Source organism: Sus scrofa, chromosome 3 (genome assembly GCF_054392235.1).
Source record: "Sus scrofa isolate SSC_HxYL_T2T_F1_AM1 chromosome 3, Sscrofa_HxYL_maternal_Yorkshire_Landrace_v2.0, whole genome shotgun sequence".
Lineage (NCBI taxonomy): Eukaryota > Metazoa > Chordata > Mammalia > Artiodactyla > Suidae > Sus > Sus scrofa.
Genome location: NC_139385.1, coordinates 137,692,854 through 137,716,818, shown reverse-complemented (window position 1 = coordinate 137,716,818; position 23,965 = coordinate 137,692,854). Strand labels below are relative to the sequence as shown.

The window sequence follows — 23,965 nt, the reverse complement described above, 5'->3', positions numbered from 1 at the left end:
ATTCACTTCTCTAAGGTAAGCCAGTTCTTCCAATTTTGCACATCTGACTGCTTCATAGTTTTTTGGTGCTGACTTAAAAATGTGCCTCTCTGCTTGGTTCTTCCTAGGAAAGGTCCTGGAAATCTGTACGTTATTTATGATCTCCCATCCTTTCCAATCACTTCTTCAGAAGACTAAAATATCCTTAGTCCCTATCCTTGCTACATGTGTCACACCTTCAAACGACCCACTACTCCCTCAGTAACTCTCTTCCGTGTTGCTGCTCTTAACAATGTGACACCTCAAATGGAATGCAAGCTGCAGGGTTATTCACTTAAGTTCAGACACAGATACAATTTTATGAGTTAATGAAGCAGTGGGAGCACAGACTGTTAACAGCAATGGAAATAATGTTGCAGAGGCACAGGACAAAACTATGCTTAAACGTGCCCATCTTGACATTTAAAATTTTAAAGAGCACATTAATTTTAAAGTTAAAAAAAATTTCCCTATACATCTTACAGTCAGTCTTGATATTAGTTTTATCTACATGCAGTTGTGAGAGAAAGAAACCCTTATTACTTACTGTTGCTATGCAAAATGTATTAAAAAAAATCAATGAAGAATGATTCGAAGGGCAGGGCCAGAACTAAAAAAAAAAGTAACAAAAATAAAAAATAAATGTGCTTTCAAACAGGCCATAATGCTGAATTAGGGGGCAAAAAAATTATTTGTAAGTCAGTAACTGAAAACAAGCCTCACTTGGTCTGAAAACTGCTTCATAAACTGTGTGTTATCATATGTAGTGAAATCATTAATGTGTCAAAAAGTGGAGACGAATAAAATATATTTTAAAATCTCAAGTTCTTATAGTCCTGAATCTAAAAAAATTATTTGCCTTTCTAGAGTCTTAAAGATAGTACTACCATAGGAGTATTTTAAAGATTCAAGTGAGAGAACACAGAGGAAGTTAAAAGGGAGGACAGGGTATCCATGAAAGCACTTGGGAAGCTATCAAGCATCATATGTTGTAAGGTATTAAAATAGCTTAGCATTTATGCATTAATGATTCAACAATATTAACAGCAGAAATTTAACTTTTAGATGTTTTGCACAAGGCCCATGAAATGACCTTAAGTGTCTCTAAATTCTTTTGAGTTTCTTCAGGTCAATTACTATCAAACAATCACTAGTTCTATAGTATTTAGTTTTATCATACCTCACACAAAAATTCAATATTTTCACTGCTGAAACAACAATTCTACCTTTGTCATTCCAAATTATTTCCTTGAGATATTGGTTTCAAGAAAAGTTTCACGTAAGATGCTATGGCTAGAATGAAGAGATTTCTGATAACACAGCCAATGCACATCCCTATTCATAGTTTCAAGGTCGTGAAAGGACCTGAAGTTAGATATGTGACCTAAACATATACTTTACTCTCTCGGCTGGCCGAATGTTCACGTTCACTTCAATGAACAGCAGTATGTATTTTACAAATACTGCATTAGCTAGTGAGCTAAGAAACAGTAATTTTGAGTCCATTTTGCCTTGTACTGTAGCTATATGAAAACGGCCCTGTCAAAATGCTTCTGTGCAATGATAACCTCTAAAACTTACTCCACATTCCCAGCTCCACCTCAATTACAAAAAACGCCCCTCTATTCATTAGTTAATGTTTGCATTTTTAAAGTTGATCTATATTGCCCTTTGAATCTGAGACAACTTACGACTTTAAACTTATGGATCTGAATTAAGACAAGAAGATTTTAGTCCGGCTCCCCAAGTAATTTAACATAAAAGAGGTATAGCACAGGGAACTCTACATGGGAAAAGGATCTCAAAAAGAATGGATATATGTATATGTATAACTGAGTCATTCTGTTGTACAGCAGAAATTAACATAACATTGTAAAATCAACAATACTTCAAAAAAACTTTTAAAAATGAAAAATATCTTAAAAATGTTTGTAATGCTAAAAACAATGTGTGTACCTGACACTTAAAGGTTTGCGTATGCATCTTACCTACTAAATCAATAAATTAAGTCAGTATGCTTATAAAATCCTAAAGTATTATGACTACATACATAAACATGACAAAAATGAGCCCTTTATATATTTTTGACTGAATTGAATATATGTGTTTGTCATTTAGTAAATACATTTGTATTATACCCATCTAAATCAAAGAATGAGGCATGCATATTCAAATAGTTTCGAACATTTGGTATTCCACAGATCATGAAAATTCCAAGCAAAGGAACTGTCATTAGGAAAGTCTGTAATATGAATATAAATAACAAAAACGTTTTTGAAAACACTTTAATTTTTACCACATTTTTGTTCATTACCTTGGTTTGTTTGCGGCAAGCTGTCGACTTGGCCGTCTGATAGACTGGTTTTGTTGTATTTTCATTGATGTCCTAGGAGATGACCGTGCAAAAGGGTCTGGAGCTGGAGGCTTCTTAGGTATCTTTTTCACTAACCGACTAACCCACTTTTGCTGCTCTTCTGTAGAATTTGCTAATAATAATAGATTCTTTGCCGATGAAATGTCATAGTACACTATAAAGAAATAATTGAAACAAATTAATGAGTCTAAAATGATCTGAATATAAATAGTTTTGATAGAGCAAGTCATTGACCATTTACCTTTGCAGGGTGCTATAATTTCCTCCTTTTTATCCATGTGATCTTTATGACATTTAATATGGCAGCGACGGCACTCCAAAGCAGGAGGAGGTTTAAACATGTGCCACAACGGCTTCATACAGGCCTCACAGTTGGTTGGGAAATGGTAGAGAGTGGGAATAAATTCATGTCCCTTGTGGCAAATACAATTTGATTTTTCTCCCACCGGCTCTACGGGAAATTCTTGTTCCTTCTTACTTTCTCCTTCATTGGCATAGAGAATCTATAAACACCAAAAAAGAACAATGAATGCTTTTCAAATATAAGTTATTTTTCATGCAGTAATAATTCTTACAGTGTAAATAAAATTAGCCTAAACTATTCAATGAGAAGAAAACCCAAGTCATTTTGGTTCACATTTCAAAAGACTCAATCCTATTCAAATGGTGTCTTCTTCTTTTCTTCATGTTATCTTCCTATGTTTCAGCAATTTCATCAGAACAGGCCCGCAAAAGGTATATCTGCACTTGATTAGTGTTAGAAACCTGAAGATACGGCAATTATATGAACTGATACTCTCTGATTCTCAAAAGCAAACAACCGAATGATAACTGCAAATATAGCTTTAATTAAAAAGACTTGTGTTTGGAGAGTTGAAGAAGAAAGGAAAAGAGGAAAGGATACATATAATATACTCCAAACATACATCGTAAGCATCCAGAAAATAAGCAGCCAACGTCCCCATAATACATACACCAAGCACAATGGCTTTTACACAGAAGGCACTTGATAACGAACTGTTGGTTTGACTAGTTTTAAAATGAAAGTAGTAAAGGGAAGGATTTGGCTTCACTTTAAATTGGAAGTAAAAAGGCTCCTGGGTGCAAAATTTAACTTTACAAGGAATTTTTTAACTTCCTAGAGAGTTGAGCATGGAACCAAAAACAGAAGAGTGCTCGTGCTTAAAAAAATGTCATAACCAAACTTGAACAAAAGGATAGGAAAGGCTAGAAACATGATATAAACACACTCTAGACTTTTAACAAGTAAAATGGGAAGAATTAAGATGTATCCAAACAGGATAAGCATGAAAATCACAAAAGAACAAACTACCTTTAAATGGGACTAAAATTGAAAGATAATCTGAAAAACGCTCAAGAATAAAGACATTTGTTATATCAGGCAGATAATGTATAAAGGTGAAAAAAAAAATCAAGCACAAAATAAAACTGTTTACCTGGAATATCCTTGGAATTTCTTTAGCATCTGCTCTATATACATCTGTCTGTGTAACTGGTCGAACATGAAATAACTTGCTATAAAAGATTTTTAAAAAAGGAATAAAATATCATCAAAGGATCAAATTATATTAGCCTATACTTACGTCAGAAGTTAAAACTGATTACTTTGACCCTTGATAGACGGTTAGCAAATATCTTGCTCAATAAATTCAATCAACCCTTGATATTTTGAGATTTCTAATAAGTCAGAAATTTTCTAGTTTCAGAAAACAACATATTAAACTCTTGAAATAAAGGTATTTCAGCCAATTCTATATCCCAGACTTTTGTCTGTATGAAGCAAATATAAGAAAATGCAACAATAGTATAGTAGCAATTATACGAGTATATACCTAGACTATGGACTAATAGATCACACTAACGTGACAAAAAGGTCATGTGACTGACTCTCTTATACTTCAAAAGTTCCTAAATGTTCTAATAAAAATACTTACTCTATATCTAAAACCATGTACGGGTTAGATTGTTCTTTATCTTGTTCACTGTCATAAAAAAGGATCTTCTTACTGCTTACAATCACGTACTGTTAAAAAGAGGGAGGAGAGGAATTCAACAATGATTAAAGGTAATATACATCTTATTTATTTTTCTTTGAAAATAAATTCTGTATTAGCAATAAAAATCATATAAAATACTTAAGTTAAATATCTAAAAATTATTTGAATATATCCTATAAAAAAGTCTTCCTTAAAATAACAATAACACTGTGTACATTTTAAATAAGCAAATTGGTAGGAAAACGAATTCAAATATTTTTTGGACTCATTTAGCTTTATGATCTGATACCAAAAGTAATCTTATTTTAAGAAGTCTGTAACCTGGAAGAGGGCTTTCACTAGAACCCAACCATGCTGGCACCTTGAGCTTGGAGCTCTAGCCTCCAGAACCACAGAAGTAAGTTTTTATTGTTCATAAGCTGCTCAGTCTGTGGTATTTTGTTATAGCAGCCCAAGGCTATAATACTTATCAAAAATGAACATAATATCAATAATCATAGTAACAGAGAAAAACAAATAAATGGGTCTTTCCGTCATATCTAGAGTTGTTTTCCCACTGAAACAGCAAAAGCACCAAGGTCAACAGGGTTCTATTTTCCTAACCCCAAAACCTGTTTTTATTATTAACAAAATGTGCATGATGAAAAGGCTGTTTTAAACAAAGATACATCAAATTATATCATTCCAAATCAGAAAGTACAAACAAGTTTCACGTGTCTACAAGTTCTAGTTATATATATCTTAGAACTAGAAAAGTGAATTGGCTGTAGCTAAACCAAAAGTGAAATAAAGAACCATTTTCAAAAGTATTACCTTTTTAACCCATCCAAATTTCTTAGTGTTGTTTCGCACAGGCAATGAAAGCCATCCTTCTAATCTTGATTCTATATGTGAGAACAAGATAGGAGAATAAATATAACAAGTCTCCTAAGAAAATGAGGAATTTAACAGCAATTAATATAAAAGTCACAGAACAAATCAAATATGCCCTTCAGAATTTATCCTTATACATTATTTAAAACACAATAATCATAATGCAGGATCAGTAAAAGCAAGTTACGCAATGCAAAACAAAATCCAGGTTATATTGCTTTGGAAATACATATTCTGCAGTTTATAAAGTTAAATTCATGCATTTGCAAAGTTCTATAGAAAAGTTGCAAAAAAGAGAAGCAGCTCTCTACTCTCACAGATACACCTGTATTAGAAGCCTCTATTTTTCCTTTGCAGGAGGCCTAACTACAGATACAGTGCACATCTTCTTTGAAGAAAAAACATTTATGTAGTTCCCACTGTGGCTCAGCAGAATCTGACTAGCATCCATGAGGAAGCAGGTTTGATCCCTGGTCTCGCTCAGGGGGTTAAGGACCAGGTGTTGCTGTGAGCTGTGGTGTAGGTCACAGAGGCGGCTCGGATCCCGAGTTGCTGTAGCTGTGGCATAGGCCAGTGGCTACAGCTGCAATTCAACCCCTAGCCTGGGATCCTCCATTTGCCGTAGGTGTGGCCCTAAAAAGAAAAAAGAAAGAAAAAACATTTTAAGTGAGTAATTACATGTTCAGAGAAAATGGAATTTTAGAATGACTGTAATAAAATGAAATAAACTTGTGTAAATTACAGACCAAATCTGGCTAATAAGCAGTAATAAACCAAAAGGTTCCTACATTTTTTCTTTTTTTAACGGCCTGCAACATATGGAAGTTCTCAGTGTACACCACAGCCAGAGCAATACCAAATCTGAGCTGCATCTGTGACCTACACCGCAGCGTGCGGCAATGCCAGATCCTTAATCCACTGAGCAAGACCAGGGATCAAACCCACATCCTCACATACACTACGCTGGGTTCTTAAACCACTGAGCCATAACAGGAACTCCCAGATTCCTAAATTCTAAAATGTTAAAATCAGTAAAATCCTAGTTCAAAGGAAACTCTGAATCCTTAGAACTTGTTTTAATGGTATCTGATCAGTATATTTTAATGAAATAAATAAGTGAACTAAGCATTTTTGAAGATTATTCTAATAATAAAGACAGTTATCACTTATTTAAATCTACTATGTGTCTGAACTATGTCAGAGGCATACATGAATTTTCTTTAATCGTCACAATAAACCGGAAGAAAGGTCACCCTGGGACATGTCTCCGAGTCCAGCACTTACTCTCTCATATCAATAACCTCCATGGCCAGAGATGCTGCCATTAAAAATGGCCATATACTCAACTGCATGGACGGCGCAGTTCCGCGCCAGTTTAAGGGACTGAGCAGATGACCTCTAACAACATGAGTACCTGAAGCAATGTCAATGCACTCAGTTATGATTTACACTCACAGATACCCGGGAACTGTGATGACATGTAAATACAGTTATTTACTTTGAATTCAACGTAACTAGACTCAATTTTACTTTACATTCAACTGCTTGCATACTAATTTCCTGTGCTGTTTACTTTAAATGCTCTTTTGTACTCACACTAACTTTATGTAGAACATAATTTTATAGGTTTTTCCAATTGGTTGCTTTATTTAAACAGTAAGTTCTTTCAGGACAAGGATCAAGTCAAATTGTCTTGTACTTTTAAGGCCTAGCACAATGTTGACTAGGTAACACTGAACGAAAACCTAAACACATCCTCTAGAACGGTCTACATGCTTTTTCTGTACCATGGCTCTTGATATTAAAGGAACTTTGGAAAGAATTTTTTCTTGGTTAAAAATGGATGAAACAGACAGACCTATGTTCTTAAAAGATATAAAGTACTGCTCCATTTTTTGGAAGTTGACAAAATAAATCTAGCAATTGCAATAGCAATGCCATGTGAAAATACCTTAAAAAACAAAGTCTTTGTTCATGCAGCAGTTTCTGTTTAACTGAGACTTGTTAATTGGGCAGCTTGTTAGTGAATATTAGTTAATGCTACAAAAATTTTTCAAAAGGACTAAAATTATAGGTCGCGGGGAAAAAACCCAGAGGTGAAAGATTTTTCAGGATATCACCTGTACCATTAGGTTCCGACGAAATAGGTAAGTAAGGCACAGATTCTTCTTCTGAGTCAGAATCAGAGTCAAGAAGCATATGAGAACTGGAAGGCTTAGTGGCAATATTGAGAGAAGTAGAGGAACGTTGGTAGGTGAATGACATGGATTCCATAGTGTGTGACTGAGTGATATGAACTAAACACCCAACACAAAAGGAAGTAAGAATGCAGAAAGAAGTTAAGAAAAAATAAAATGAAAGGTTAGAAAGAGAGCTACCTATAATATATAAAGAGCTAATTTAAATAACTAAATATGTGGATTTACTTTTGCATTTTTTTACTTTGAGAAAAAAAATCAATAAATAAAATAAGTTTAAACTGTCATTTGAATCCCTTCTCTAAGGAGTAGGTATTCCCTTAAAGGAATAACAAACATTTTTCCTCAAGAATAAAGTCAGTAACAGGGCTTAAAACAATCAACTAACTGATTTATAGTTAAGACAAAAGCACACATAAAGGGCTGAAAACAAATCTGTACCTGGAAACCCATCATCTGCTTCAGCATCCCCTGGTCCGCTGCCTATGCTGGAACTATCCAGACCAATATGCAAGGCCTGGAGCTGGGATCGCAGCTGCTCAATGTCACTGTCTTTACTGTCCAGTGTCATCTGCAGTTCAATTCGAATCTGACTCTCTTCAGCAATTTGCTACAAAAAATTGAATTCTGTTAAATTAATTGCATGTCATATACCTCACACTTCTGCTTCCCAGTTCAGCAGACTCCCCTTATCCAAGGTTTCAGGTTCTGTGATTTCAGCTATCCGATGTCAACTGTAGTCCAAAAATATTGAATAGAAAATGCCAAAAGTAAACAATCCATAAGTTTTAAACTGCATGCCCTTCTGAGTGCTGCGTAGCACTGTGAAGAAGTCCCGCAGTGCTTGGCTCTGGCCGGTCTGGAATGCCTCCGCCCAGCTTACTTACACTATATATGCTGCCCGCCCCTTGGTACAGGAAAAAGTATAGTATGTTTAGGGCTCTCTGCGGTTCCAGGCATCGTCCAGGGGTCCTGGAACATAAATCCCTTGCCTAAGAAGAGGCTACCGTAATCACTAACAGAAATGTTTCATAACCAATGCAAATATACAGACACAAAAATAATTCTACTTCTTAAAAAAGAAGTCTAGAGTCCAAAAAGTATTCTTACAGCCTGCATTTCATTCAGTTCTTTCTGATACTTGATCATCTGCTGGGTCAGTTTTTCACGTTCAGATTTAAGTTCCATATGTAGCTTTCTATTCTCCTTTTCTTTTCTCCGCATATCTGTGTCATTACCACGCTTAACAGGTTCTTTCCGATTCATGATCTCAGCCAACTTATTCACAGCCTTAAAAACACAAAAATAAGTATGCAAATAAATAAAATAAATTATGTTGATGATTTCTTTTTAACTCACCAAAAGCAAGTTACCGAAACCCCTTCCCTGTACACAGGGCCACAAAGAAACATCTTCTACGTTAAAAAATACACTGTCTTCATTACTCATTCTCCTTTTCCAAATAATAGTCTAACGGTTTTTCACTCTTGTGTTTTCTGAGAACTATGATTTAATACGTTTATAGGTTCGCTCTGATGTCACTTTCTACCACGCAGATTTTTTTTTTATCCTAAAAGAGAGTTCTGCATTGGCATAACATTAATAAAACACAATATGTTCAACCACAGAGCACAGCAGCTTGGACCCACAAGTACTCATGCTCGATATACAATCATGAGAGCTAAAAATGGGTGGTGACTTTTCAGAATGACTCTTTTTCAGGCTGTCAGCAAATGGTCATCTTCTACGGGTTTTTAAAAGCAACAAAACTTATCAGATTACAGGTGAAAAATTAGAGGAGAATGTGAGTCCATATGGAAAAATTAAGAAAAACTTTAATAAACACAACTCAATAATGTTAATCAAATCTAGCTTCTCCCAACCTGGTAAAAATCAGATAATCCTGACTATTCAGAGATACTGATACAATCAATGATTGCTACAACCAATTCATAATGCTAGAAGTAAAATGTAAAAAGAGATAAACTAAAAAAATTTCAAAATCATATTTAGAGATTACACATACTTGAGTTTTGAGTGTTCTCTCTGTTAACAGCTGCTTCTCAAACTGCGCTTTAATAGCTGCTGCACTTATCTCTTCATCTTTCAATCTTGATAGTTCTGAAACACACAAAAATGTAAAAATGATACTGACAGTACAGCAACTGACAAACAATAGCCATACTGCAAATAAACTTTATTCTTTGTTAATACTTACGCTCTTGGGCATCTTTCAATTTGTTATTTAATTCTTCTTTCTCATTTGCAAGATTGGCAACATCACTAGTTAGTGTCCTATTCGTTTCTTCAAGCTAAGAAATGAAAGTGAAAAAAAAAAAATCACATCCTAATTTATACTATTTTAAAGTTAACAAAGCAATCATTCAAAATGAAAATATCCTAGGATGTTGCTGAAGCTGTTCTCCTAAGTCCATCTATCTCTATTCTTCTTTCCTTTATCAACACTACTTTACCAAACTTCACCCCAATGAAAACTTTGCTAGCCCTAACAGAATTCACATGCACCCCTATAACTGTATGTATACAGTTATCTCAAAACCACTTATTACATCTGTATCCTTTCCCACTGGGGTGTATGTTGCAACTTCCAGCACATGCCAAGTTCCTGTACGTGCATTAGTCTATTTCTTGCCTCTCTACTCATTTCCGCTGAACAGGATTAAATATCTCTGTTATAACAGCACACATTTTAATTCCTGCAGCATTGTAACAGATCTGGGTAATGTGACTGATAAGGCAAACTCAATTACTTGATATTTTACTTCGTGAAATTTTTGTTGCAATTTTTTTCAGCCTACATAGAACTATCTCCATGGTTCTTTCAAGATTCTTTTTACCTAAGTTTGGTTTAACATGAAAAAAAAGGATTTAAACTGTTTTCTGCTTTTGGTATTTCCCTGTTAGTCCTGAATTGACCAACAGATTAGGACATTGGACGTAGTTCTTTTTGGAGTCTCTTTCTGTCAAACAACACTGAGAAGCGGATGGTTAGCTAGGTCAAATATTGTGTAGCCAGCATATACAATTTTTCATTTAGATCTGTGACTTTCTAGTACTTCTAAGGAAGATTTATGATACAGTAATTTGACTATCACCAAAAAAGAACAAGGATCTTCCTTACGGATGCGATTGTAGTATCTTTTTCCGTGAGTTCCTGCTTGTGTCTGGCCATCATCTCTTTGATCTCCAGCTCTTTCATGATCTTCTCTTTTTCCAAGTCAGAATATTGTTCTTCGGCAATTGAACGAGCCAGCTGCTCAGAATCTGCTTTGGTCAAGGTAATCTCCAGTTGAGCAGCCAAGGAGTCTCTGTATTTTAGAGAAATACGATTTTGTTGTTCAATTTTTATCATAAAGTCAAGGTTTTTGTCTAAGTCACGTCATCCAAAGTTTTTTCCCTGAAGTACAGCAGGCGCCACTCCAGGGGTGGGAACATGGCTGTGAACAGAAGAGACAACGGCCTGTCCTTACCTTTCATCCTGCAGTTCCTGTTTCTTCTGCTGTAATTCCTTACAAAGCTTGGTCTTCTCTTCACATTCTTCTTTCAGTTCTCTAACCTGTGTTTTATAGAGGGTCTAAACGGCAAAAGACGACAGAAACACGGACCATCACTGTCATCGTTGGGAATATTATTCCTACATTCAAAAGCTATGCAGACAACAAGTCCAGCTGAGCACATACAAATAATGAGTAATGTTGAGCCTATGACTGAAGTAAGAGTTTAACAAGCTTGTCTATTTTCTAGTAATCAACCAATTAACTCATAAAGTTCAGCTAATAATTTAGAAGCCTGATTTTCAACTGGATAGCATAGTGAGATTTCTCATTACATGACACAGACTAGTAGATGAATGGAGAGGTCAAGAAAAATAATTACTAATTTAGACAAGCAAATTTCGTTGGCTTAAAAATCCATGAAACAGAGGTGACAGTTACTACTTTATATTTTAAATTGATCTCAATAAAGTACAAATGTTAAAATGATAATTTTACTTCTTTCATTATGAAAATATATTCTTTCTCAAAAATTAATTTTCTTATTTAACTAACTTTATAAGGCACGGGTATGTGCTTAGAACTATCATTTTAGCAACAATAACAGATTTCTGTTAAACCATCTACAGTCTCTTGGCAAGTGTTCCTCTTATATGTGTGGTATGAAGCATACCACCCAGATTTCTACCTGGGGGTTGATATAAGAAGCTATTCTAAAAACAAGAATCAGTCTCTGGGTTCTATGGAAATTTTTTTTTTTTAATTCTACAAATACAACAATTTTCAAAGTTATGTGTCTGGAACTTACTGAGAAGTACTGCTCTGCTTCCAGCTGATCTTGGAGCTCTTTCATTTGCCCATCCGCATCTTGACGTTCTCTGTGGGGACAGTGAATCAAAGGTTCAAATAAGTTCTATACTTAAACCAGCAACTCCTGAAATGTGGTCAAGGAAACAAATGGGACTCTCTCAGATCCTTTCAGAGAATCCATGAGGTCAAATTATTTTCATAACAATAAGAACCACTGCCATTTAAAAACTTTTAATTCTTTCACTTAGTACACAGGGATTTTTTTTGAAGCTATATGACATCTGATGATGTCATCACCCCAAAAGCTAATGTAATGTGTACTTGTATGCTCTTAGGTTTTAAAATTTTCTCCATTTCAATTTCTTTTCTTTTTTTTTTTTTTTTTTTGTCTTTTTGCCTTTTCTAGGGCCGCTTCCCGTGGCATATGGAGGTTCCTAGGCTAGGGGTCCAATCAGAGCTGTAGCCACTGGCCGACGTCAGAACCACAGCAACTCGGGATCTGAGCTGCATCTGCGACCTACACCACAGCTCACGGCAATGCCAGATCCTTACCCACTGAGCAAGGCCAGGGATCGAACCCGAAACCTCATGGTTCCTAGTTGGATTTGTTAACCACTGAGCCACGATGGGAACTCCTCCATTTCAATTTCTAACACAAAAACATATCATTAGATATAATTCACATAGTCAAAAACTCTTTGGGGTCCTCAGAGTATAAAGAGGTTCAGAGACTACATAGTGCTATATTCCCCATAATACTAAATAACATATTCTCAGATATGCATTGTGATCAGCCATTTATGCTAACCAAGTAGTAGTTGTTATGAGAGAACCAGGGAGTTCCTGTTGTGGCTCAGTGTGTTAAGAACCTGACATAGTGTCTTTGAGGATTCGGGTTTGATCTCTGGCCTCGCTCAGTGGGTTAAAGATCTGGTGCTGCTGTGAGCTGTGGCACAGGTCAAAGATGCGGCTTGGACCTGGTGCTGCTGTGGCTGTAGCATGGGCCTGCAGCTACAGCTCAATTTGACCCTTAGCCCATGAACTTGCGTGTGCTGCAAGTGCAACAGTTAAAAAAAAAAAAAAAAATTTAGAATGTATACAGCAGAGTTCCCATTGTGGCTAGGTGGTAACAAACCCAACTAGTATCCATGTGGACACAGGTTTGATCCGTGGGCTTGCTCAGTAGGTTAAGGATCCAGCGTTGCTACTTATGGCTGTGGTGTAAGCCAGCAGCAGCAGTTCCAATTTGACCCCTAGCCTGGGAACTTCCACATGCCACACGTGTGGACCTAAAAAGCAAAAAAAAAGAAAGAGAAAAAAATGTTTACAGCCAGAGATTAAATGACTTAACCACACCATCTTTGATTTATATATCATTTAGTACTTTTGTCCTTATTTTCATTGAATATAATTTGGTCACTTTGTTTACTCACTGACCCTTAAACCTCTTGATAAAAAGTTAATTATCACTCAAAGTTACTTAACTGTGTCAATTCTGTATTTTATTACTGATGAGTGTATTATTAAGGAATGATGATTCTTATTTCTCTAAGCCAAAAATGTGAAAGATGCTAATAACCTAAGAATGTTCAAAAATTGTCTCATCATCACCAGCTAAAAAGCCCACTTGCAGCAAACCCCAGGGTAACCGTAATCTTCCTAAAGGGCTAACCATTCATTATATGTAACTTAGAATATGTAACACCCAAGTTCCCGTCATGGCTCAGCAGAGGTGAATCTGACTAGTACCCATGAGGACACAGATTCGATCCCTGGGTTAAGGATCCAGCATTACCGTGAGCAGTGGTGTAGGTCACAAATGAGGCTCAGATCCAGCGTGGCTGTGGCTGTGGCATAGGCTGGCAGCTGTAGCTCCGTTTCGACCCCTAGCCTGGGAACCTCCATATGCCATGGGTGCGGCCCTAGAAAGACAAAAAAAAAAAGTAACATTTGTTAGGCATTTAAGAAAACTACTTTTCTTTCTTTCTCTTTTATTTTCTTTCCTTTTTTTAGGGCCACACCTGTGGCATTTGTAAGTTCTCATGCTAGGGGTCGAATCAGAGCTGCCGCTGCAGGCCTACACCACAGCCATAGCAACACGAGATCTGAGCTGTATCTGTGACGTACACCACAGCTCACAGCAATAATGGATCCCTGACCCACTGAGTGAGGCCAGGGATCGAACCTGCATTCTCCATGGATCCTAATCGGGTTCGTCACCACTAAGCCTCAGTGGGAACTTCTCTCAGCTTACTTCTTGACCTACATTTTAAGTATTATTTACCAATTCCCTGATGCTAGCTAGATACGAGGATTTAGCTTTTACCATCTACAACCTTACCCCAATCCCTAACACAGTTGTATTACTAGCCTAAAACCATAATCAAACCTCCTTTTACTAGTATCAACTATAAACCATAATCCCCCAGCTGAAGAACTGCAGCACTCCCAACTGTTCTCTTTTGCTTTTGAGATTTCAAAAGAATATGTCTAAATATGAGTCTGTTTTCATTTATTTTTGCTGGGTCTTTTCAATCTAAAGATTTCTTATCCAGCTATGGGAAATTCTTTTCTCTATTATTTCTTTAATAATTTCCTCCCCTAGATTTCCCTGGGATTCTTTTCTTTTCTTTTTTGGCCACCCAGCAGCATATGGAGTTCCCAGGCTTCAGCTTCGGCAATACCAGATCCTTTAGCCCACTGTTCCAGGCTGGAAACTGAACCAGTGTCCTGGCGCTGCAGAGATGCTGCCAGTTCTGATGTGCCACAGTGGGAACTCCTCCCTGAGATTCTTGGTCTGGTGCTAGAATTCTTGGAATAGTCTGTGTCTTTCTTTCATATATTTCATGTCATTCCTTCTTGTTCTATATTTTTTGAAATTTAACTTTTTCTTTGAACCCCTCTAATAAATTCATACTGGTAGTAATTTTTGTTTGTTTGTTTTTGTCTTTTAGGGCCGCACCCATGGCAAATGGAGGTTCCCAGGCTAGGGGTCGAATCAGAGCTGTTGCTGCCGGCCTACACCACAGCCACAGCAATGCCAGATCCAAGTATCGCCTGCAACCTACACCACAGCTCATGGCAACGCCAAATCCTTAACCCACTGAGCAAGACCAGGGATGGAACCTGCCACCTCATGGTTCCTAGTCAGATTCGTTTCCACTGAGCCATGACGGGAACTCCAATCTCCTTGAAATTCTTGATGCGGGTTTACGCATTTAAAAAATTCCTTTACTAGAGTTTAACTGGGATCCTGGAAGGAAGAAGAGATATCTATGTTGGCCATTTTTAAGTGCAGGCCTAGAGAACATTTCATATGTAAATTCTCTTTGCATGTATATATGTATATGCATGTATATATGTTCACATATAGGTGGATATAATACGAATATATATATAATGTACCTGTTTTACCTCTTCCTAAAAAATAACTTCTGATAAAATGCTAATAAGCTTCTGAAAGGCAGGAAATATATCTGACTCATCTCTGAATCTCCAAGAGTGACTCTCAGTGCCCTACACATGATAGGTATGCATTCATTCATGCAATATCTATTGAGGATATCTTATGAGCAAGAAATTACTCAAGGGTTGGAGAGAGCAAAATATAAGTGGTTTTTGCCATTCAATGAATTTATAATCTATTAGATGATTAAGACAGCGTATTTGAGAGTTCCCATTGTAGCTCATCAGGTTAAGGACCTGATGCTGTGGGGATTCCAGGCCTCGTTCAGGGGTTAAGGATCCAGTATTGCTATAAGCTGAATGCAAAGGTGCCTCTCAGATCTGGTGTTGTCGTAGTTGTGGCATAGGCTGCAACTGCAGCTCCCATTTGACGCCTAACCCGTGGAACTTCAATATGCCACAGCTGCAGCCGTGAGAAGAAGAAGAAGAAATACAAAGATAGCAGATATGAGTATCTTTGGGTAGGAGGGGTTAGGAACTGAGGGATTAAGAAAAAACAAATCCAAGTGCCCTTATAAAGAAAACAATGGGCATATACACTAAGTACCATAAATTAGGTATAAACAAAGAGTAACTAGAACAGGAGGAGAGACATAATCTAGATGTTAAACTAGCTCTTACATTCATACAAACATTGCTGTTAGAATAAACATTATGCAAAATATCTGTTTAGTCAAATAGTTTTAAAACTGTGTTCTCTAGTACCTAGGATTCAGTTTAGGCTCTTGACCAAAGCTGGGCAAATGAGTTCCACCCCAGGATTTGGAGATACAGAAAAGTTAAATCAGGGTCGCTCCAAATAAATGAAGCTATAAGACATATCGCTAGAGTTGTCCTTCTTGAAGGACCAAGTTTTCCGTTAAATAAAAAAATGAGCAGAAAGAATAATGCTAATATATAGGAGAAAAAAAAAAGGACAAAAAAAAATTGGACAAAGATGCCTGAATAGGTTCAAATTTGCAGTTCCAGTTTTCAAGTTAAAATTTCACGAGCTTAAAAGTTTAGGCGTACCCAAGCAATAGACCAGCAAAAAAGAACAAAATCTTTCTGACCAGCCTTTCCTACAGAACGTCAGTATTTGAATACATGGCCATCCCTTTCTAGGTGGTGTCAATCTTACCGACCCGTCACAGGTATGTGAAAAGCAAGCAATTAGCCAAGATGGCAGGAACAGAGTAAGAGTCCTACATTAGAAGTAGCAGGAGCAGCAACAGCTGTGGTAACCATGGTCCCTACCCTTTACTGCGTGCTTGGTGCTGTAAGTCAGTCACGGCTATCCCTTATTAGATCCCTAACAAGGAAGCTATTACTGCCCCCCTTTTGTCGGTGTGATGTTAAACTTTTGGCCCAAAGTTGGTCAGCTAGTAAGCAGTAGAAATGGGGTGCACACTCTGATCTGTCTAGCTCCAAAGCTTATTTTCTTTTCTCTCTGCCTCCCATCAAATAACTGGAATCCAATACGACCTTTGTTCATGACTGGGAAGAACTAAATTATACTACCAATGACTGGATGGCACAAATTTTGACAGTATATTTACTGTATACTTTAAAAGTATTTTAACCATGTTTTCTATTTTCTAAGTAAATTAAATAGAGCACTAAAGTATATCCTAAAAAATGATGTAAAAATTTACATGCTGTTTGCTTAACAGTCAAACATTTTCAAGTCCCAGAAACTAAAGGAACAAACAAAAAGCACTTTATCCTTGAGGGACAGAGGAGTCCTACGGAGGACTCTTCAAAGCATGGAGTGCAAATCCCAGACAGCTCCTCTTCTCCAACACCAACACTGTCATTACAACCTAAGGCAGCAGCAGCAAAAAATCATCAGGGAAGCAAAATCTTTTTGAAGGACAACTGTGGCACTCAATACATTACTTATATGGAAAGAGGAAAAGTGGTCAAAAAAATAAAATGGTCAAAAGATAATCCCCAGATAACTCAAAATTAAGATCATTTACATGTGGATAATTGCACATATTAGTAAATCTTTGTCTCGAACAATTAACTTACTTTCGAAGTTCAGCATTCTGTTTTTCCAAGCTCATTTTCATTTCCATGAGATGATTGTTCTCTTGTTTTAACTGCTTTTCTGACATTTTTAGCGTGTTAACTTGCTGTGTTTGCATCTTCAAGTCATTTTGCGTAAGGCAGCGCTTCTGAGTTTCCTGCTCTATTTTTAATGTTAAGTTTCTAACCTAAAAAATAAATTGTGTTATTAGTATGTAAATAAACTATGTTGATTTTTCTTATCATTGAAGTTGGCAATAAATATGATAATGTAAAACAGATTTTTGCCCTTGAGCAGTTAATTTGTTTCATAATAAAATATTTTTTGGATTTTAAAATGAAATACGGTCTTTACAAATTTTTAAAATTATGATTCTGCTAGTACAATATCCAAATTCAGTAAAATTTAAAGATCACAGAATATTATTTTATAAGAAAAAATTTTAATTAAAAACTATCATTGAACCTTTACAAATAAATTTGTTTTTAATTCATTAGTTTATTATTATTGATTAGTAAATTTCACACTTACATCCTCATTTAGCACATCTTTCTGTTTGAGGAGTTCATTGATTTTCTGCTGTGACTGTTTGAGGTCACAGTCTAATATGGAGCATCTTTTCTCAGCTTCCAGCAACAAGTTCTCTACTTTCTGTTTTAAAGTTCTTTCCTCCAAGAGCTTTTTTTCCATTTCTATTGCCACGAAAATGGACATAACCATGAATTTGCAAACAAAGGAAACATATCAAATACATGAAGCACTGCTAATAAAAATTATAGTAAATGATGCTGCCTTAAAAATAATTTTTTAAATTTCCAATTTAATATTTTCATCACTCCTCTTAATGTATTTGCAATGTCAACAATTGCATGCCTGAAAATTAGGTGTTTCATTTGTAGGGTATAAAAATCTACCACACTCTGCAATATTACATGCACTCTAATGAAAGTAAAATAATCCTGCTTTTACTTATACTTCTAAAAAATGCTTCTTTATTTAAATAAAAATTTTTCTGCTACTCTATGCCTCTCGGTGTTACTCTTCTTACCTAAAAACATCCCAGGAGTTCCTATGACCTCTGTGACTCTTTCCATATTAGCATGCTACTATGCAGAAATGAAATTTATATTTTTGGAGTTGGCAGAGGACGAGGCTCTGGAACCAAATCCTAGTTCTGATACATCCTAATTATTTTATTACTAGGCAACTTAATTAACCTCTCAGAGACTCAGTTTCCTTACCTCTAGAATGGTGATGACAGTATATACACCCACAGGGGTTTTGCAAAGACTGAGCTAATAGGAAGTTCCCATTGTGGCTCAGCAGTACCATGACCAGTACCCATTAGGATGCAGGTTTGGTCCCTGGCCCTGCTCAGTGGGTTAAGGATCTGGCATTGCCATGAAAGCTAGCAGCTACAACTCCAATTTGACCCCTGGCCTAGGAACTTCCATATGCCCCAGGTGTGGACCTTAAAAAAAAAAAAAAAAGACTCTTAGAGTTAACATATATATGTATAGTACTTATTAAATGCTGCCTGGCATATGGCAAGCGCTTGGTAAGTGCTCATTACTTAGGGGGAATTTTCAATTTTCAAGAAAATGTTCACAATTTTTTTTTTAAGAAAGGCAGAACAGTACAAAAAACTGAGAAAAAAATATAAAATATCATTGTGATTTGCAGGACTGTGGCTAATCTTTACTTGTTTACACTTTGGTGTATTTTCTAAATGATTGGCAACAATCTTTTAATTTTATTAATCGGAAAAGGCTTTTAAAAGTCTTCTTTCAATCTCAAGTGAGGAGCAGGCAAAGTTATCTAATCAAGTGATTTCATATTAACTGTAAGTTATTAAAGTTAAAGGATTACCTTTTGATATACTGATTAGAAAATCTGTTCAAACTCAACAGGTTCTTCTGCTCCTTCATACCTAATGTTTGACATCTAATTATCATTTATTACAAAGTTATATTAGGTAAAAATTAAACCTATGAATTTTCCACACTTAAGAAGTGTGGAAAAATAAAACTACTTTTTCACATACCACTGAAAATAGCTAGCATTTCTAAGCACTTTTCATGTATCACTGCACTCGGTTTTCACAACTTAAAAGAGTAACTGCCCCCTTATAGAAAGAAACAAGGCATAAAAAGGATAAATAACTAGACAAAGTCATATAACTAGCAATTCATTAGTAAGCCATATTCTTTTTTCTTTTTTTTTTTTTTGTCTTTTTAGGGCTGCACCCGCAGCATATGGAGGTTCCTAGGCTAGGGGTCCAATCTGAGCTGTAGCCACTGGCCTACACCACAGCCACAGCAACACCAGATCTGAGCTGTGTCTGCAGCCGACATCACAGCTCACGGCAATACCACATCCTTAACCCACTGAGCGAGGGCAGGGATGGAACCCATGTCTTCATGGATGCTAGTCGGGTTCGTTAACCACAAAGGGAAGTCTGTAAGCCATATTCTTGATCAAAGGAGGCAATGATATGGAGGGAAAGACTGGCTTTATACCAGATTTGAGTATCATCTATAAAATTTAAGTTTTGTGTCCTTGTGCAAAATATGAAAGTCATCTGTATCTTAGTGTTGTAAAAAGGAATTTGAAAAAATGAGTTATTATTATGCTGAAATGGTTAATTTTCAACAGTTCAGAGAATAACCTATAAACAAATGCACCCATTTTAAAAACTCATAACCCTATCGTGGGCACAGAGAAAAGAAAGAGGCACAAGTGAACCCACTGAGGTAAAGAAAATAAGATTCTGTCTTGTTTTGGGTGGTATTACAAAACATGAAAATGTTTGCATTTTATTGAACCTAAAATTTGACCTCAAAAGAAATTCAACTCTTGTCTTCTAGGCCATACACAGGGCAACATGGCTCACTACCTTTCTTCTCAGCTATTTATTTTTTTTATTTTTCTTTTTTTTTTTCTTTTTAGGGCCACACCCACAGTATATGAAGGTTCCCAGGCTAGGGGGGTCCAATTGGAGCCACAGCTGCAGGCCTATGCCAGAGCCACAGCACCCAGAGCCACAGCAACGCCAGATCCGAGCCACATTGGTGACCTACACCACAGCTCATGGCAATGCCGGATCCTTAACCCACTGAGCAAGGCCAGGGATCGAATCCGCAACCTCATGGTTCCCTGTTGGATTCCTTTCCGCCGCGCCACGACAGGAACTCCTCTTCCTAGCTTTTTCTAAATAAAGCTCTCATTTCATCTTTTATCATCCAGAATCAAAGGGCTTTATTAAACTTGTTTTAGGCTTTCTTTTCCCGTTTTTATGGCTGCACCTGTCATATGGAAGTTCCTTGTCTAGGGGTTGAATCGTAGCTGCAGCTGGCAGCCTACACCATAGCCATGGACGGCAACACCAGATGGGAGCTGCAGCACTGAATACTTAACCCACTGAGTGAGGCCAGGGATCAAACCTACATCCTCACAGAGACAACAATGGGTTCTTAATCTGTTGGGCCATAATAGGAACTCCAAGTAAACTGTTTTTAACAACAGCAAAAAAATCTCTAATTCAATAATTAAAAGGCTATTTTTTGCTAAGTCATTAATAAATGTTATATTTTAATATGAATTGAAATTTCTGTTTAAGAGTTTTGCAAATCTTTCACAAGAATACTTTATTGATTTCCTTTGGATTTTAAATCCGTCAGTCAGTTTGAAAAACAAGAAATTACCTTAAAGACGATTCCAAAACATAAGCTTGGATTGTGGAAAAGTTAACTTTGTCATCTTACCCTACACTCAATTTGTATATTGTGTCTTTGACCAAATCTAGCTAGCATCTTTATCATGTCAAATTTCAAAATATTCAGTTAACTTATAGTCTATAAAGTGGCAAGAATTTTTTGATACAAGCTGGTGAAATGTCAAACTAAATACTATAAAAAGAACGTATCCCCCAAATCTGAGTAGGTATATCTAGAACTTCAAACTCTGTATGCCTGTTAGCACTGATACCACTTAGGGCTGCACCCGCAGCACACGGATGTTCCTACTGCTGGGGTGGGATCGAATCGGAGCTGTAGCCACCAGCCTACACCACAGCCACAGCAACACCAGATCCGAGCCACTTCTGCGACCTACACCACAGCTCACGGCAATGCCGGATCCTTAACCCACTGAGTGAGGCCAGGGATCGAACCAGCATCCTCATGGATACTAGTCGGGTTCGTTAACTGCTGAACCATGACGGGAACTCCAGGCCTTACTATTTTAGAAATGGTCATTGCCTTAAAAGGAAAAAACATATATAGGTAAAGCTTCCTTAACAGTTTCTAAAAATATTTTTCAAAATTAGAATTGGCTACAAAATCAATTCTTACTAAAAATGCTGCTGAAAACCTTCTGAGGAAAATGTGTACCTTTCATGGCTTCTGATTTAGCTTCTTCAATGGATTCATAAATTTTATTTTTATCTGCAAGCCGTGCTTTTGTAGCCTTATGTTCAGCCTCTTCCTGTTCTAAGCTCTGCTGTATAACTTTCAGTTGGTATGTCATATCTATTTCCATGTTATTCTTCTCCTATAAAAGATTTTAAATGGCAGCTATCAACAACAACAACAAAAAACAGGCTCACAATTCCAAAAACTTACAAAGCTCTTCGTAGTTTGAGCTACTTCTTTATTGATGACTCAAATATTTCTAGCTGCTACTACCATAGCTTACTTCTTCATAGACATTCTAATCTGGTTGTCTCGCAGGCACCTCAACTCAGACTGAAATGGATCTCCTCTAAAAGAGCCATTTCTCCTTTATTCTTTATTAAGTAATGGCACCACTATAGATTTCATCACAAACTAGGAACTCAGAACTCACTCTGACCACTATTCACATGCCACTTAATCACTAGGTGCTACCAAATGTACCTCCTCCAAATATTTCTCAGATTCACTTCCATTTTCCATCCTCCGAAACCACTGTTTAGTCTCCACTACGAGAGTTACTAAGAAAGCCTCTGAGTAGTCTGTCTACCTCATCTTGTCCTCCTCAAACCTATTCACCACATGGTACCCAGTGAAAGGTACCTTAAATGTGCTTCTAATAAAATCATCCACTTAGAGTCCTCCAGTGGCTAGCCTACTACTTACAGCAACGAAGGAGCTTAAGCCCAACAGACTGTGTGATTGTTAAGGGCAAGAACTGCACCCTGGTATTTCTACCACGTACGATGACACTAAATACTTAAATGAGTGAATACGTAAGTGAATGAAAATAAAATATTAACTGCAAAGAGCCTAGAAACTAATTATCCCTGACTTACAGCAGTTTTTTTAAACTTCTAAATTAAAGTCATACAACTTTACATTGTTTTAAAGATGTGTTGTAAGTCAAAAATCTGAGTTTTCCTGGGACGCCCAGGGAGCAGCATCCTCACCACGCACATCCTCTCCCAGCCACCTGCACACTAAGGGCTGCCTGCACGGTGCTACTCCGGGTCTCGAAACGCACGTCCCAGTCCACAAAACCAAGTGTACAATAAGAACGTGGAGAGTCATCTTCCTACACAAAGACAAAACTTCGCATGTTTTACCTTTTCCAAATCAGTAAATCTCTCCTGTAGTTGTCTCTTCTCCATCTCTACTTTGGTTAATAAGATTTTGCCATTCTTTAAATCTTCTTCCAGGCCAGATATTCTACCTAAAATTGCAACATTTTTTAAAAACAATAAATTAATATAGTACATACATATATATTAAAATAAGAATAAAAAATACAGAAGTCATCTCACACTTTAAAGCTATTATTTTTGAACAAAACTTTCATAATTGTTGGCGTAGTGCTTTAGAATTATTCAACTGGAATCCAATCTACCACTTTCAGGAGTGGTTTGTTAGTTAAAATACTTGATATTATTTGAAAATAAATCTTTCACTCATAAAATTTTGTAACACAATGTACTTCTAATATCCTAACTTTACATAACAGACTAGTATATTCAGACAGGTACTACTCCAGCACATTATCCAACATCTAAAGTTATTTCCAAAACACAAATCAAATAAGATGAATTCAAATGAAATCTCTAATACCTTGTAAATCATTAATAATCTCTGATCCATGGGTTCGGTCCCTCCTTTCAGATTCTAGAACTGACTGCAGATTGATAAAATCCTTTTCAAGTTTTAACTTGGCAGTTTCCAGCAGGCAATTTTTATCTTGTAGATCTCTATTGTTAGATTCCAGCTGCTGAATCTGTTTTGAACTTTCTGCCTGGGTTTTTCTTAACCGGGCCGCAGTATCAGATTCTGTTCGCAGCAAAGCATTGGTTTCATCCAGCTGTTATTCCATTCAAAATCAAACAAACGACAAATAAACACAGTTATATATGATGGAAATTCTTCAATTTATGACCCCATTACAAACTGTTTAAAATGAACAAAAGTCCAAAAATATCTTCCTAATGATTTCCCTTCGGTAACACTGCCAATTACAATAAACGTTAATAGACAGTCATAAGTAAAATTCAATATTCTTATTACAAAGTAGGATCAACTTACCTGTCTCTGGAGTTGATTCACTTTCTCAGTGGATATCTGAGAGTTCTGATTTCTTTTTTTCAAATCTTCCAGTTGATCTTTTAAGCTGTTAACTATGATAAAAAGCATTTTAATGGCAAGCTTCAACACAATACACCCACATACATGCAAACTTTT

The 23,965-nt window shown here is 36.5% G+C and overlaps 1 protein-coding gene across 4 annotated transcripts in view; it reads right to left on the bottom strand.

Annotated features, from left to right (window-relative positions):
* The window catches only part of ROCK2 (Rho associated coiled-coil containing protein kinase 2), a 140,709-nt gene that overhangs the window by 10,245 nt on the left and 106,499 nt on the right, over positions 1-23,965 (bottom strand). For 2 of the 4 annotated variants that reach the window (XR_014839562.1, NM_001444353.1), the window contains 18 exon segments: positions 23,810-23,901; positions 23,342-23,588; positions 22,843-22,949; positions 21,674-21,833; positions 17,814-17,974; positions 17,285-17,469; positions 11,805-11,874; positions 10,973-11,076; positions 10,624-10,810; positions 9,700-9,793; positions 9,508-9,602; positions 8,592-8,771; positions 7,923-8,091; positions 5,224-5,294; positions 4,348-4,436; positions 3,850-3,928; positions 2,634-2,895; positions 2,333-2,546 (listed from right to left, as the gene is read on the bottom strand). Coding sequence is in view for 2 of the 4 variants with exons in the window: in NM_001444353.1 (NP_001431282.1) it covers positions 2,333-2,546; positions 2,634-2,895; positions 3,850-3,928; positions 4,348-4,436; positions 5,224-5,294; positions 7,923-8,091; positions 8,592-8,771; positions 9,508-9,602; positions 9,700-9,793; positions 10,624-10,810; positions 10,973-11,076; positions 11,805-11,874; positions 17,285-17,469; positions 17,814-17,974; positions 21,674-21,833; positions 22,843-22,949; positions 23,342-23,588; positions 23,810-23,901 (2,566 nt within the window). In the remaining 2 variants the exon portion in view is untranslated. 4 annotated transcript variants of the gene reach the window in all.